This window comes from Mastigoproctus giganteus, chromosome 7 (genome assembly GCF_048544385.1).
Source record: "Mastigoproctus giganteus isolate SK-2022 chromosome 7, ASM4854438v1, whole genome shotgun sequence".
Taxonomy (NCBI): domain Eukaryota; kingdom Metazoa; phylum Arthropoda; class Arachnida; order Uropygi; family Thelyphonidae; genus Mastigoproctus; species Mastigoproctus giganteus.
In genome coordinates, this window is record NC_143581.1 from 19512610 (window position 1) to 19530764 (window position 18155).

The 18155-nt window shown below is 37.7% G+C and overlaps 1 protein-coding gene across 1 annotated transcript in view; it reads right to left on the reverse strand.

The window, feature by feature from the left end:
* Glg1 (Golgi apparatus protein 1) overlaps nucleotides 1-15902 on the reverse strand; it is a 187943-nt gene extending 172041 nt beyond the window's left edge. Inside the window, exon 1 of the mRNA XM_090378712.1 lies at nucleotides 15460-15902. Within this exon, the coding sequence (XP_090234838.1) occupies nucleotides 15460-15837 (378 nt within the window). The 5' untranslated portion in view covers nucleotides 15838-15902. The remainder of the gene's footprint in view (nucleotides 1-15459) is intronic.
* Between the last annotated feature and the right edge of the window lie 2253 nt (nucleotides 15903-18155).

Genomic DNA, 18155 nt, shown 5'->3' on the forward strand with positions numbered 1-18155 from the left:
TTTTTTCCATAGTATTTCATACCTCCTAGACAATTCCACAAAGGCTAGATGCTTATTGTTTGGCTGCACCTGACAGGAAAGAATAAATATCTTTACAAATTACTGGATTTTTCTGTTAGTAGCTTTAATTTAATTTCATTGCATTTTAGTAGTAGTCAGTGGTGAGCTATAGTAGGCTCGCATGGGCCCACTGTTATTTTTTTTGAAAATTTGCAAGCCCATTGTTGAGACGATCATTTATTTTACAAATGAAATCCTAAATGCAATCACTGAGTATCCAGAGCCAAAACTACAGTGGCGCGAGCGGGGGTCCCCATCCCCATCATTTTAATGGCGAAATCGACCAGTTGTATTTTAACATTGCTTCATTTAATTTTATTACAGTCTGACCTCTGTTTAACCAACTTCTTTATAACAATTTTTTTTAATTCCTCTTAGTAATTACATTTAAATAGTTTCTTTGAACGAAGAAAATTTCCATGTAATGAATGGATTAGGAGAGACAACTTTGTATGCGTTGTTCTCACCTCTGGCCTTTAGGCAATTAAAAAGTGCGAATTAAGGGTGAAAGGATTACCATTTCACAATGTTAATAGTGTCCCTAAAACCTATGCAGTCACATTCTGAGAATGTCGTGCTAATTAATATGCTTTCCATAGCCAGTCAGAGGATTAAGATTCCCGACACAGGTAATAGCCTCTGGTCAACCTGCATTTTGGTTCCTCTTTACCCCAACAAACAGGATATGTTTTTTTGGAGAAGTGAGTGATCCACGCCTTCCAGTAAATTTCTCCTGTCTAAGTTTACATGGTCACAGTAGCTGAATATCCGCACGATTCCGACATTTTGCACAGCATTCAAAGAACTAACGACTGTAGCAACGTAGAGGGGGGGAGGCATTGAGGCAACTAAGATTTTACATATACTTTACGAAGATGAAATGTTGGCAGATTTTGAAACTTCGTCAAGGCTTTCACTATGCAGAAAATGTTCTAAAATATGGCATAGGTGCAATAATTAAAAAAACTATCACCAATCTCCAAAGAACTAGCATGAATTAAGGATGATTGCTAAAGGACTTGATGTGGAAACTATAAAGATTGTTCGGGCCACGATTGGCAACCTGTAGCTTGCAGACGGCAATTGCGGGTTGGAGGAATTATCCCACTTTGTGCAAATATTCCGGATTATTAAATCGACTTTTATATCTGGAATATCTTAATGATTTAGCACTAATGATCGACATCCTGCAGGAGCCTCTTACCTTTCAGAAGCTTTATAGAATCACTATGGTAAAAGCAGATAAATTAATTATTCGAATGGTGCCTCCATAGCCAGGTGGGCAGGAGCAGCAGTGCATAGCACACGCTTCTTGATTAGACCGGGGTTCGAGCCCGTGACCACCAATACGGAGGAGGCAGAAAGGTCAGGGAATGACCACCGCATATCCCCGGAGCAATATGGCCTTAGTCTAATGCTCCTAAAAACCAAATAACAACATAACAATTATTCGAACTATCAATGCTATTGCTAATTTGAAAAATTCTGAAGGAAATTATGAAGCTAAAATTGAGAGCACGTTAAAGTGGAAAGAACTTGAAGGAATCAAATTCGAAAGTAAGAACACATTTAAAAAATTACCTCATGACAAGTTATTAATGTAACAGAGTCATTTTAAATTAAATAAAGAAAATAATGATACTATTGACAACGAGGAATTGAAAGAATTTTAAACATATGCTACACGAAATCAGGGAATGTGAAAGAACTTTCGTCTCGGTGGCAAGACGGCAAAAACAGAATGAGAAATTTAAGTTTTCTGATAAAAAATATGAAATAAAAATTAATGATTTTAGAGATTATGTCAAAGACAGTTTATCTTTAAAATCAAGTGAAATTCCCTTTTCAATTAAGAAAGCCAGAAAATATCTTTGAAAACATTGCAATTAGAAGTGCTGAAGCTGAGCGAACAGCGTAATAAATAAATATTGAGTGAATGAATGAATAATATTGACAATTAAACACGTTGCAGATTATGACCACCATACATCTAAATGGAAAGCCATTGCTTAAATTTGATCTGGATCATTATGTCAAATCATTCCTCTGTACTGAGGAATGATTTTACGTAACTGCATAATTTGCGCTCAGCTATTAAGCAAAGCAGAAGATCGACAACAAATATTAATAAAGAAGTAAATTGCCATTTTTAGAATAAAATTTTCTTGAATATTTGCATTATTTTTTTTTTTATGTAATCTGTGATTTTTGTGTACTTTTTCTAGAATAGTTTTTTTTATGAAATATCAGTTTTTATATTGTGGAATGTTTTGTGATAGTTTTTATGTTATTTGTGATATGGGAAATATTTCGTGTTATTTTTTATTTGCAATATTAAAATTTTGTCATGAAAAAATTGTATCCATCATATTTCCCTAGTTGTTAAAAAAACAGGTGCACGTGTGCCGAGCTCGTTGGTAGATGGGTTATGTGAAACATCCTTCACATTTCTTTTGGGTATTTTGATTTGTATATATTGATTACGAAATAAAAGCTTTTGTATTGTGAATATTTTATTGATCATTCACAAATTTTCATAATTTCTGGAAGACAAGATATAATAGATTTATGATAACTAAAGAGATGTTGTTATGGGAGTTTAAAGGCACATAAGCTATTATGGCTATAATGCACCTAGTAAGAGATGTATACTTGTGATTGCAACATATCTAAATGTCTCTGGAAAACAGCGTCGATTGAAGTACCGATCTTGTAGTTGAAACGGCATACACAGCTGTTAGGGGCACCTAACAATGAAATGTAATGAAAATAAAGATATTGTCAAATATTTGTATGGTTGCAGTTCAGGAAGTATGATTGTGACGTTATACTATTCAAAGATTCTAAAAAGAACTCCAGACACTATCATATCCATGTATCATCATAAGGGGAGGCATGGTGACCAGGTTTTAAAGGTTTTTTTATATTTTTTTATTAAGATAGACTTAGGAAAGTTATACACATACACTTATATGCATGGTTAAGGGATAATCAGCCCACCTGTCCAATCCCCTCTCCCCTAAATTGGCCCCGACTCGAGATATCATACCTATCACGAAAAATTCGTCACGAGCACTAATCACACTACTTTATTTAGTGCGAGTGTAGGAAGCACCTCTGGTGGAAACCGCGGATGACGTCACTTCTGTGACTGATCAAATTTACTCAGTAGAAAGAAAGATAAACTGCGAGCCCATTGTTAAAATATTCACAGCTCACCACTGATAGTAGTAGTAATAATGGAAAATGATGCAAGAAAGCAAGCTCACATAGCATCAGCCACAAAAAAAAAAAAAAAAAAAAAAACAGTTCACGCATTCGTACCCTCCAAGAATTTGTCTATTTCTCCCCTGAATTTATTCAACCCATCCACTTCCATAACAATAGATGGAAGCCTTTTATTTTATTTTAAAAATTTTACAAAATCTTAAACAAAATTAAAAAACAAAACAAAACAAAATCTTTTTGTTGGTGCTTTCCAAAATATTCTTTCAGAATTAACTGTTAGGGAAAAAAAATGAATATTTAAAATTTCTATGTTCAAAAATGCCAAAAAAGCAAATGTAGTACACATTTAAGTTTGCAGGTTTTCAACTTACATATAAGCCACTGCTTTATAAGCACTGGAGGAAAAAAAAAACAAAAAAAAAAAACAAAAAAAAAAAAAAAAAACAGTACTATCTACCAAAATACTGATCAAAATTGAAAAATATCCTCTGGAAGGTGGGGGGGGGGATCCACATTTATACCACTTTACTGTTCTCTGCAGCTGGTCTCTTTGAAAGTGCTAACGAAGTGCAGAAGAGTAATGCGCATGCAAATGTACAATATACGAAGGTAGTTTTCTATGCCAGTGGTTTCCAAACTACTGAGATCTATAGACCTTTTCAAAAATCAAGTTTATTAACTCCTATAGCATTAGCATTAGTAGAGGCATTTGATGCAAGAAAGCAAGCTTATGCAGCATCAGCCAAAAAAAAAAAAAAAAAACCCACTTCCACTTCACCCCTCTGTTCGTTCAAAATACCTGTCCAGCTGAGCCTTAAACTTATTTAGGCTATCAACCTCCACCACAAGGGATGGCAGTCTGTTCCACCAACCAACCACCCGCTGGCTAAAGGCAAATTTCCGCACGTCTATCCTACATCTGTCTTTCCTCAATTTGAATTTATGCCCTCTCAGGTGATTTTTCTGAGCTAGAGGAAGAATCCCATCAGCATTGAGCATGGTTAAACCATTCAAGGCTTTATACACCTCTATCAGATCACCTCGCTGGTGCCTAGTCTCCAGACACTGTAATTTGCAAAACTTAAGCCTTTCTTCGTAAGAGCACCCCTTTGTTCCATTCACTAATCTTGTTGCCCTTCTCTGTACTCGTTCCAGCAGCTCTACATCCTTCTTGAAATGAGGCCTCCAGACCTGTATACAGTACTCTAGGTGTGGCCTGACCATTGCCTTATACAATGGAATAATCACCTCCTTATCCCTGCTGGAAAAATTCCTGTATATCATTGACAATACTCCATGAGCTACTCTTGCAGCCCGTCTGCACTGCTCAGAGAACTTCATATCTGCCTGCACAATCACCCCCAAGTCCCTTTCATTCTCTACCACTGTCAGTGTAGTACCACAGAGTTGATACGTTGCTCTGGGGTTGCTGTTTCCCATGTGTAGTACTTTACATTTGTCAATGTTAAACTTCATTTGCCACCTCTCAGCCCATCTGCTCAACCTTTCCAGATCCTGTTGCAGCAGCATAGTGTCAGTAGTGTCCTTGACAACCCTGCCAACCTTTGTATCATCTGCAAACTTGGACATTAAGCTTGATATACCATCATCAATATCATTTATAAATACAGAAAACAACAATGGACCCAACACTGAGCCCTGAGGGACTCCACTAATAACATTAGTCCACGATGAGCAGTGTCTATTGATTACCACTCTCTGTCTTCTCCCCCTCAACCACCCCTTTATCCATAGCAGCAATTTGCCTCCAATGTCACACTGCTCCAATTTGTGTAGCAGTCTTCCATGTGCAACAGTATCAAAAGCCTTTCTAAGATCCAAGTATATAATATCAAAGTTATTCCCTGCATCCAGTTCTTTTGTGACTGCATCATAGTATCCAATCAAGTTGGTCAGGCAAGACTTCCCCTTAACAAAACCATGCTGTGTCTGAGCTATAACTGAAGTCTTGTCTAAATGATCCTGCAGTGCTTCTTTAACCAGTGCCTCCATTAATTTTCCTGGAACAGAAGTTAAGCTCACAGGTCTATAATTACTTGTGTCAGCCTTTGATCCTCCTTTGTGAATTGGGGTCACATTTGCACATTTCCAGTCTATGGGTACCTCCCCTGAGTCCAAGGTATATATACACATATATATTTATATTGTGTGTGCGTGCGTGCATGTGAACATTGGGTTTTCTGAAAAGAAAATTCAGTTTTATGTTAAAACAACTCAACTTTTGTCAGTACCTTACATTTTTCAATGAAAGGTCAATACCTTATATTGTCAATGTTACGCTTCAGCTGCCACCTCTCGGCCCTTGTGCTCAATTTTTCTAGATCCTGTTGCAGTAGTGTACTGTCAGTGTGATTAACAACCCTGCCAACCTTCGTATCAACTGCAAACTTTGACATTAAGCCTGATATACTTTATTAATCAATATCATTAATAAATACAGAAAACGATGGACCCAACACCAGACCCTGGGGACCTTCACTTGTAACATTAGTCCATGAAACACAGTATCCATTGATTACCACTCAACCATCCCTTTATTCATAGCAATTTGCCCTTAATGACATAGTGTTCCAATTTGTACAGTAGTCTTCCATGTGCAGCAGTATCAAAGGCTTTCCTAAAATCGAAGTACTGTATATGATATCAAAATTATTTTTTGCATCCAGTTCCTTTGTGACCACATCACAGTATCCAATCAAAGATAAAATGTTAGAAATTATTTAACAGAACCTTACAGGTTTATGCCAATTAATGAAGTGCAGAATTAATGATAACGGAAGCCAAAATCATATAATAAAAGCTATACATATTTAATGTCATGAAGAAAGCAATAACAAAACAATTAACAGAAAGATTTTAGATTAGAAGCTAGTAAACAGAAGGGATAGACAAGGATGCTGCCCTCACCTTTCTCTTTAATATTTGCATAAACCTGTGATAAGCAATTGAAGATACCATGGTAATATCTCTTTAAAACAAGGAACATATTTAGTCACTCTGTTTACAGATAATCAAGTTTTAACTGTCAGTCCTGAGGATGACTTACAATATTCAGTACATCATTTAAACTTAATCACAAAAAAATATAATATGGAAATATAAATAGGAAGAACCAAAGTAATGACCTTCCAAGGTACGGTAAAGAGCTAATAATAATATTAATAGAATATTAGGGAGATTTTTGGATATTAGTTTTAATATCTGGACATCCATGTCGACAGTTATATCTCTTGTGCTTGGGTAAGATGTGACCAACTATAAACATGCTCATAGGCCTTTGAGAAAACAGTGGTACAAATGAATGCAAAATGCAAACAATTGACGGAATTAAGACTTCCAGTGCAGAATGATAATAAGGGGGAACACTAAGTAATCAGCTGCTCTGTCTGTGACAATTCAATGGCACTGAAGATCCCTAAGTTGATAACTGGTGATGTGATCTGCAAACGAAAGCAGAATCACAAAAGCTTCGAGTGGACCATGGTTCAAGCCCATGTGACTACTAAATACAGTTAATGATTGTATTCATTGTCAAAATGATTAACTCTTCTGAAGTAGACATGCCAGAGTATAAACAAAAATAAGAAACAACATGCAAATAATCGCCTACTTGGAATGCAGGTCAATATTGTCACAGCACACAACACAAGCCCTTAATGAGATGATTGGGACACATATCAACACTGGTTCAATGCACGTTACGCTGCACAATATAGGTTACCATGGTCATATAGCCATCCACAAGCCACTAATCATTTCAACTAATGCTATACTCAGTCTAGCTTGGTGAAAGTCTCAAGATTCTTGAACTGATGGAAAGCTCTGCTTTGGAATGATGAGTCACGTCACAGTACATAGTCTACCACTCTGACGGCTGCGTGTATGCCCGGAAAGAGCTACCTGGCAGACTGCACACCCAACAATGAAGTTTAGCAGTGTGATGGTCTGGGACTCTTTTTCACAGTTTGGCCTGGGAACCTCAGTTGTTTTAGACAAAATCTCTAATGATAAGGTCTATCTAGATGTCCTGGACAATAATGCTTTATTGTCCAGGATAGATAATGCTTTATTGTCCTGGACAATAAAGCATTATCTATCCTGTGGCAGCATGTCAGATAAAGCCCATGCCTGAATCAGAAGAACAATGCTCCAAATCACACTGCTCATGTTGAGGACAAGAGCATTGAAAAGTTAGACTGGCCAGCCCAGAGCTCTGACCCCAAACCTATAGAGAACCACAGGGACGAACTGAATGTTCAGGTGCATGTGAAGAGAGACTACTTGAAATATAACGAGGACTGGATCTCGCCATGATAGTAATAGTAGCAATAGTATTCACCATATAGTGCAAGGAAGCCACAGGCTTTTGCTGCACTGGAAAAAAAAAGAAAAGAAAAAAAACCCATTGTTATATGAGGTTATGATGCCCATCATAACCTCAAACAACAATCATACTGCACGATGGAAGAGATGGAGGGTTGTTGAAGCGCTGCACTGGAGACTAAACATGAGTTTCACCACTTCAAGCCTCCAATAAGCAACGTGGTCATAGCGCAGTGGCTGATGACAGTGATCTACCACATAGTATTGCCTGATAACACAGTGGGGTGGCATTATACTGTGTGGTGTGGATGACACATCTCAACCCCTGCTTATGTTGGTTCACACATGGGTGATACCATCCAGTATACTTAGGTGCCATATTTCAGGACTTGCACATGGGGTTAATCCAGGGTTACTAACAATCCCACTATCATGAACGTGCAAGCAGAGGATATGGTTGTCACAGAACTGGACTTAGCTGAAATTTGGTCCACTTGACTCAAGTGTTACTTAAATATCAGTTCCATCAGCATTTCAGACTCTCAGGTAGCAAAGATCTAGCTTATAATACCTGAGAATGTCTGTGACACCTCAAAGGTCATATGTATCCTCTGTGGCAGTGCTGTGGTTTCAGTGCTTTTTCACCTGTTTGGAGAGGTCTGAGTTTGAGTCCCAATGGAGACAAGAAGAATCCATTGGGTTCCTCTGGTCTCTATTTTACTAAATGAAATAAAAACAGAAGGTAATTTCAGCCAACAGAGGTAGGGTTTTCCATGTGAGTTATTCTTCCCAAATAAGATACAGAATAGTGTAAGCCATTCTGCACCAGCCTACACATCACATCTAACACTATGCTCTTAGATGCTAATGCACTATATAAATCATAACAAGAGATTTATATGCAGTTAAGTGTTCAAAATAAAAGAAACATTTATAACTAGTAGGTGATGGTGATTTTAGCTAAAGGGATTAAATTTACAAACCAAAAAAGTAAACAGCAACATTAAGAAAAACAACTACTAAAACCTACAACAGCTGCATCCATAACACCTAAGATGCTAAGTTCATTAAACCAAGCATCATCCCCAAATACAGATTTTTTTCCCCTAGGCTGTTTCAGGAGACAGCGATTTGGTAGTTGTTGGCGCATCGGCTTCTGTGGCCATATTGCACCTCCCAAGGTTTTTGCAGTACTTTGATCCAAGCCCGAGGCGGGAATCGAACCCGCGACCTTTGGGTTGCCGGGTAGGTACTTTACCCACTCGGCTAGCCCGGTCGGCTCAGGAGACAGCAGCCATAAGGCAACAAGTGTATATAAATTGCCAGCATGTATGCTCCCTCAGCTGGAGTGAACAAGAGGTCGCTTTGAGTTGCAATGATGAGGACAAGTAGAGCCTTATTATTACAGCAACCCCAGGGGCTCACATCTGGTGAGTATGGTATGGCACACCCAGGATAAAAAAATTTTTTTTTTTTTTTATTGGTGCAGCAAAAGCCTCAGGCTTTCTTGCACCATATGGCTAACAATAATAATAATCTGACCAGGTTCTATGTAAGCTTATCCTAACTTCAGTCATGGTTAACTTTACACAGGATCAGCAAGCATTCTTGTATAATTGTTATAGACTATAATTCTGCTAGGTGGTGTCACAAGAAACTTTCCTCACATCTGTATTCCACATGAAAATAAGATTCTGAATTTACTAAATAAAATAAAAACAAAAGGTGTATTATTGGATAATAATTGACTCAAGTGTTACTTGAATATCAGTTCCATCACCATTTCAGACTTCCAGGTAGCAAGACCTAGCTTGTAATACCTGGATACACCATGTAAGACTAATACACAGACTAAAAGATTAGCAGTAGCCACTAGCAGAAGTGAAAGAGATTCTTGCACTGCTTCTATTGGAATGAGCAGCAACTTGGAAAACAAGGTGCGGGGGATTCCAGACTGCTGGGAGTCATCGCAGAACAAGTAAATACACAGGCTCTGTTAGGGTAGCTAAGAATAAGAACAGGTGCATGTATACTTGTGTGTACACCAGTGCTAGGAGTTTCTTAAATAAATTTGATGAATTTGAGGTGTTGGTCAAAACATCAAAAGCAGATATTGTTGGATATCATAGAGGTGGTGTCACACAGATATAAGGAATGCAGAATTGGAAGTTGGGAAGTACAATGTGTACAGAAATGATAGACAGGTTAGGGAGGAAGGAGAGGTTATGCTATTAGTTAAGAAAAAAAAAAAACCTAAGGAAGTGCAGCCAGTTGATATGTGTAGACAGTGCAGTGTTGAGTCGGTTTGGTGTGACAAACACTGGCAAAGCAAAATTGAGAGTAGGAGTGTGTGATAGGCCTGATGACTCAGATGAGTATAATGAACAAATGTACAGAGAAATTGAGTGGGCCAGTAAATCAGATTGTCTTATAATGGGTAATTTTAATTTCCCAAGTATTGACTGGAACTTGTGGGTTGGCCATTCACACATTAGCAAGGCTTTTGTGGATTTATTAAATGATTGTTTTCTACAGCAACATGTTTGGGAGGCAACAAAAGGGAGTAATAGTCTTGATCTGATTATCAGTAGTGATTCTTCATGCATTATAAATCTGCAGATAAAGGAACCACTAGGTGGCAGTGATCAGTGTTCTGATGTGGGATTTACTCAAAGAGGTAACTACCATCAGGGGTAAAGGGAAGGGTTTTGCTTCAGTGGTCTGACAGTTTTTAAATTCTATACAATGGGACCAACTGATGATGTTACCAACAGCAAATTCTAAATGGGAAGCATTCAAAGAATTAATCTTGAAACCTACTAGTCTTTTTGTACCAACTAAGAAATATTGTTCAAGGTTTAGGCCTAAACGATTGTCCGATAAATTAATGAGACATGTGGCAGAGAAGGAAGATGCATGGGATACATATAAATTAACAGATGACACAGAAGCCTATGGTAGATATAAGCTGGTCAGTAATCAAGTCACAAAGGAGGATAGGCAGACAAAGTCAGATTATGAGAAATCTTTGACAAATGATGCAAAGAGTTCTTTACTTGTGTAAACTCTAGAAGGAAGGGGGTGAATCAGATTGGTACACTTGATATCGACAGTTCGATTGTTGATGAACCTATTGAGGTAGCTGACAAACTGAATGAGTATTTTGCATCTATATTTGCACACAAGGAGTTATTCAGGGAGGGGAATGCCAGAGGTGTATTAAACTCTGGGAGTGAGCTAAATGATTTTGTAATAACTAAGAGCAAAGTGGAGCAGAAACTGTTGAAGATAAACATAAGAATGGCACCAGGAGTGGATGGGATCTATCCAGTTATATTAAAGGAGGCAGCAGAGGAAGTAAGCAAACACTTAGCCATAATTATGAGTGCTTCCTTGGACTCAGAGGAGGTACCCATGAACTGGAGATGTGCAAATGTGATCCCAATTCACAAAGGAGGATCAAAGAGTTACACAAGTAATTATAGACCTATTAATTTAACTTCTGTTCCAGGGAAATTAATGAAGACACTGGTCAAAGAAGCACAATGGGATCATCTAGCCAAGACTTCAGTTATAGTTCAGACACAGAGTGGGTTTGTTAAGGGGAAGTCTTGACTGACCAATTTGATTGGTTACCATGATATGGTCACAAAGAATAATTTTGATATCATATACTTGGATCTTAGAAAGGCTTTTGATACTGTTGCACATGGAAGACTGCTGTACAAATTGGAGAGTGTGGCACTGGGGGGAAATTGCTGCTATGGATAAAGGGATGGTTGGGTAGGAAAAGACAGAGTGGTAATCAATGGACACTGCTCTTCATGGACTAATGTAATTAGTAGAGTTCCCCAGGTTCAGTGTTGGGTCCATTGTTGTTTTCTATATTTATTAATGATATTGATGAAGGTATATCAGGCTTAATGTTTAAGTTTGCAGATGATACGAAAGTTGGCAGGGTTGTTAATGACAGTATGCTACTGCAACAGGATCTAGAAAAGTTGAGCAGATCAGCTGAGAGGAAGCAACTGAAGTTTAACACCGACAAATGTAAAGTACTGCATATTTGTAGCAGTAACCCTAGAGTAATATGTCAACTGTGTAGTGCTACACTCAGGGTGGTAGAGAATGAAAAGGACCTGGGGTAATTGTACAGAAAGATATGAAGTTGTCTGAGCAGTGCAGATGGTCTTCAAGAGTAGCTCATGGTGTCTTGTCAATGATATACAGGAATTTTTCTAGCAGGGAAAAGGAGGTGATTATCCCTCATATAAGGCAATGATCAGGCCACACCTTGAGTACTATATACAGATCTGGAGGCCTCACTTTAGGGGGGGATGTAGAGCTGCTGGAACGAGTACAGAGAAGGGCAACAAGATTTGTGAGGGGAACAAAGAGGTGCTCTTATAAAGAAAGGCTTAAGTTATGCAAATTACAGTGTCTGGAGACTAGGCACCTGTGAAGTAATCTGACTGAGGTGTATAAGGTCTGGAATGATTTGAGTAAGCTCAATGGTGATGGGATTCTTCCTCTAATCTAGATTAATCACCTGAGGGGACAAATTCAAATCAAGGAAAGACAGCTGTAGAATAGATGTGTGGAAATTTGCCTTTAGCCAACGGGTGGTTGATTTCTGAAACAAACTTCCTTCTGCCGTTGTAGAAGTGGACAGCTTAAATAAATTCAAGGCAGAACTAGACAAACATTTGGAGCAAATGGATAGGTGAAATGGGAAGGATTTTTTTTTTTTTTTTTGGCTGGTGCTGTATAAGCTTGCTTTCTTGCATCATATGCCTCTACTAATGTGAATGCTAATAAACAACAATGTAACTAGTGAGTATCAACAGAAATGAAATTGGCACTTGTCTGGAAATTGACCTAGTAAATCCCTTAAGCCTTGCACAAAAAAAATTGTAATATTGAAGAATACTATGAGTGACAAAATTGTTAAAACTGTGGCCCTAGTGCAGTGTTTGCAGACACATCTCCTGTAACCAGAATCAGATTTTGTGAATAGTTCCTTCAAGTCAGTTCACTACAAAGAAATGACCCAGAATTAATATTTTTTTTCAATGAGGCATGATTTTATTTCATTGGACAAATGAATATCAAAAATAATAGATACCAGAGCTCAGAAATTCAACATCTTGTGCATAAAATTTCTCTTCACAATACAGAAGTGAATTTTTGATATGTTTTGTGGGAGGAAAATTATCAGGCCTCCTTGCAAGTCTGTTTCCCTATTCTGTAATATGAAAAATTGAAATCTTTCCGGCAAGAGGACCCTTTTGTGCCCCTGACTAACTTTGTTGCTCTTCTCTGTACCCATTTCAACAGTTCGTCATTCCTAAAATGAAACTTCCATACATGTATGCAATACTCAAGATGCAGTTTAACCATTGCCTTATACAGCAGGATAATACACCTTGTTCCTGATGGCAAAATTCCTACATATCACTGAAAAACCCCATGTGCTGTCCTAGCAGCCTACCCCTACACCATTCAGAGAATTTCACACTGGTCTGTACAATAACCCCTAGGTATCTTTTTCTGTTTGCAACTAACTTGCATATCAACACCTAACTGGTATGCTATTGTGGAATTAGTATCAAATCTTAGAATCAGAATCAAAAGCTTTCAGGAAAGCTTTTGTTACTGTTGCACATGAAAAGACTGCTATACAAATTGGAGAGGTATGGCATTAAGGGTAAGTTTCTACAATGGATAAAGGGATGGTTGAGTGGGAGATGACAGAGTGGTAGTCGATGGAAACTGCCCTTCGTGGACAAATGTTATTAGTGGAGTTCCCAAGGGTTCGGTGTTGGGCTCATTGTTGTTTTGTATATTTATCAATGATATTGATGAGGGTATATCAGGAGTATATGCCTTGGACAGGTTTACTGTCCAAGTTTGCAGATGATACAAAGGTTGGCAGGGTTGTTAACGACAGTAAAGACAGTATGCTACTCCAACTGGATTTAGATAAAGTTGGGAAAATGGGCTGAGAAGTGGCAACTTTTTTTTTTGTTAGTTGTTGGCACATCGTCTTCTGTGGCCATATTGCATCTCCCAAGGGTATTTTTTTTTGTATTTTCTACTCTGATCCAAGCCCAAGGCAGGATTCGACCCCGCGACCTTTGGGTTGCCAGGCAGGCACTTTACCCACCCGGCTAGCCCAGTCAGCAAGTGGCAACTGAAGTTTAACATTGACAAATGCAAGGTACTGCATATGGTAGCAATAATCTAAGAGAAACAAACCAAATGTGTGGTGGTACTACACTCAGGGAAGTGGAAAGTGAAAAAGACTTGGTGGTAATTGTGCAGTGAAATATGAAGTTTGCTGAGCAGTGCAGACGGGCTGCCAGGGCAGGTCATGGAGTCTTGTCAATGATATATAGGAATTTTGCTAGAAGGGACAGAGAGGTGATTATCCCATTGGTCAGGCCATACCTAGAATACTGTGTACAGGTTCAGAGGCCTAATTTTAGGAAGGATGTAGAGTTGCTAGAATGAGTACAAAGAAGGGCAACAAGACTGGTGAGGGGAACAAAGGGGTGCTCTTACCAAGAAAGGCTTATAAGTTCTGCAAGTTGCAATGCCTGGAGAGTAGGCACCTGTGAGGTGATCTGATTGAGATGTATAAGGCCTTAAATGGGTTGAGCAAGCTGAATGCTGACGGGATTCTTGCTCTTGCTCAGACTAAGAACCTGAGGGGGCACAGTTTCAAATTGAGGAAAGATAGTTGTAGAATAGATGTGCAGAATCTTACCTTTAGCCAGTGGGTAGTTGATTGGTGGAACAGGCTTCCATCTTTTGTTGTGGAAGCTAATAGCCTAAATAAATTTAAGGCTGAGCTGGACAGGCATTTGGAACGAATGGAGGGGTGAAACGGGAGGTTTTTTTTTTTTTTTTTGGCTGATGCTGCATAAGCTTGCTTTCTTGCATCGTATGCCTCTACTAATGCTAGTGCTACACATATGATGTAGTCTGCATTTATCAATTTAAACTTCAATTACCACTTTTCAGGCACCCTCTTCCCAATTGATCCAGGTATTGGTGGAGTAGCACACCTTGATTCTTATCATTAATCACCCTGTCAACCTTTGTACCATTACCAAATTTAAAAATTAAACAATATAACTTCCTCAATATTGTTAATAAGTAATGAAAACAATAAGGCACTGAACCTTGAGGGACATCACTAATAGCATTAGCCCATGAAAAGTAGTGCCAATAGCAATGCGTCTTCTGCCAATCAACTATCCCTTTATCCTTTGCAATAACTTGCCTCGAATTCACAATGCTCCAACCTGTACAGTTGTTCATGTAGATGATGATTTTAAGATATCAGTAAATGGCTGTTTGATGAACTGAAGTTTATCTGTAAAATTCCCAGGTTCCAATTCTCATTTAACCAAAGTACATCCATTTGTACAACAATACAAAAATGTTGCTTTAATAATGCATGTGTTTATTTTAAACGTGAAGTTTTGCATTAAATTTTACTAACTTTAGTTCCATGAACATTAAATTCGTATGGTAAAATTAAGATTGAAATCATAAGTCTAGATGGCTGGTCGATTTATTTCAATTGGGCCCTCCTTCAACTTTACAAAACTGGCAACGTTCATTTCTTTTTAATGAACACAATTTCAGATTTGAAAAAAACAGATTACAAGAAAAAAATAAAATAAAAATAGAATAATTCAGTCACTCGCCCCCATCCTTACCAAACGTCAGCGAATCACTAAAGCAGCAATTATGACATTTCACTAGTCAATAATGATGGTTTTGTTAATACCAATTTCATGATTTGTGGTAACGTACCTTGTCATTCTGAATACATTCCAGAACAGCAAAATTGTTAGTCAAAATGCTGGATGCACAGATACGTCGAATATCCGATGAGCATTCAGGGCTTTCGTATAATTTTATACCACTGCTAGTAGTATGCTGTTTCATAATACTATTACGCCTGTTCACATTCAGATCACCATTTCGAGGAAGAATTGGTTCAGCACGTTTATTCAATCGATTATCTACATTATCCATGCCATCTTTCTTCAAATTAGACACGCTCAGGTTACCAAAAGATAATCTTCCTCCTCCATTTTTAGGAAGAACGTTTTTAGCGACTTCGACATTATTACAATGTACAATAACTGTATGAAATAACAGTGCGAAAACCGCAACGGAAACTAACATCGCGATTCTATAACTCAACTTTTAATGATGAAAAAATACACCGCCATACCAAAGATTAACACGGTTATTCTTCTGACTAGTACACTTTGACCACCTTGCGGTGAAAAACAAACTCAACGTATAATAACTGGGGTGCCAGTAAATCGGTGCATCACAATTACAAAAATGCATTGCAAATGACAGTTTTTGGAACACTACAATGGATCCAGAGGTAGCTTTATGAATTAAAAAAAAAAAATCGTGAAAAACTGAATACAAATGTATAATAGAAACATTAATGGGAATAAATGGCACGAGCTAAATTACCGCAGTCACAGCGTCGCTAACTAGTGTTGAATTGAACGAAGTGTTAAAAATGGCCAGTGGTGCAAAAATAAATAAATAATAAATATTTGTATTAACGGCCCCCAAGCATGCCCTTATTATTATTAATAATATTAATATTAGCCATATGGTGCAGGGAAGCCTGAGGCTTATGCTGCACCAACCAAAAAATTAAAATAAAAAATTCCCGAGTTACCCTGAGAGAGAGAGAGAGAGAGAGAGAGAGAGAGAGAGAGAGAGAGAGAGAGAGAGAGAGAGAGAGAAGTAGAAAGGAATCACCAAGAAATAGAAAGAGAAGAATAATGATATCCAGCTCAGGTCCATGGGTTTACCAAGCCCATGCTGACCAGATGTTAGCGCCTGGGGTCTTAAGTGAATTATATTTACATAAGTGTGTTCACAGATCAATTTACATGTTGTGCAGCCTTAAAAAACCCTGAATAATTCACTGGGAAAAAAACGCTACACCCTCCATCTAAGATCTGCTATTTCTTCTTTATACCCATTTATGTAATGTTTGTAATTGGCCGTAGGAATTCTTGGAGTTTTGCACTTTCCCGAATTTTTTCCAAAGCACTCTTGAATAAAGTCTTGAATACTCTATAGTGAACAATCCTTAGAAGAACAATGTGGGATCAGAAAAGGGAGAAGCAGAATAGATGCCCTTTTCTCATTACAACAAATTATGGAGAAATGAAGAGAATTCAACCTACCAACGTTTCTGCTGTTTATTAATTATGAAAAAGAATATGACAATGTAAACCGCAAAAAAACTTTTGCAGATTCTACATGAAGAAAATATCCCAACCCAACTGTCGAAAACGATGCAAAACCTATATAAAAACTCGAAAGTCTTCATAAAATATTCTAATGGCCAACTATCAAACCCGATTAACACCAATAAAGGAGTCAAACAAGGATGTAAACTATAATCAAATTTATTTAATATCTACATCAATAAAATTATTAAAGAATGGAAACAAACAATTAAAAACGGAATACAGTTGAACAACACGAATAAAATACAAACTATATTATATGTGGATGATCCAGTTACAATTGCAAAATCCAAAGATGAACTACAGAGAGCAGCAAATGAACTGAATAAAATAAATAAGAAGTATGAGATGAAAATCTACACCTCAAAAACAAAATCAATGGGATTATGTGGAAAAAACACACAAAGAGTCAAAATTGTTATTGATGACAAAATAATAGAACAAGTATCTGATTTCACATGTTTGGAAAAATTTAATATAATGAAGGAAAAGACAACCACAGTACACTACAAAAATATAATAAAGTGAACGGAACGATTAAACGCCACTACGGAAACAAATGACAACTGAAACAAAATTATGACTGCACAATATCACTTCAAAATCAGCCCTCTTCTACTCATGTGAGACTTGGGTCATAAATAATAAAGATTTTTTTTTTTTTTTTTTATGTGAACCCCAAACACGAGAGGTATTAGAAACTATTGTACTTAGTACCGTGCTTGGGATGGAGGCTGAGAAGACGAAAGAAGATATTTGTTGACATTGGACTTGAACTTCTGTAGACTGTTATTTTCAGGAAATACGTATGAAGGAAGGTTGTTCCAGAAAACGGCAGTTGAATGAATAAATGAGGAAGATGAAAAGTTGGTTCTGTGGGTTTGAAGTTGGACCGTAAATGGATGTTGGCTGGTGGCGGCACGTGTTCGGACTGTTTTGAAAGAGAGACCGGCAATTATACAAGCCAATTCAGAAGAATAGTGCCCATGGAAGTATCTGTAGAACAGGCATGCAGCAGAAACAGTGCGTCTATGAGAAAGCGAGTGGAGAGACTCTGTTAGAGATGAATCATTAATTAACCTAACTGCCCTCTTCTGAATGGAATCAAGAAGCCTGAGAGAAGTTTTGGAGGCACTACCCCAGATGTAGGAACAATGTTCCATGGCAGGGCGGATTTGCGATTTATACAGAATGAGCAGCTGTTTGGAAGAAAAG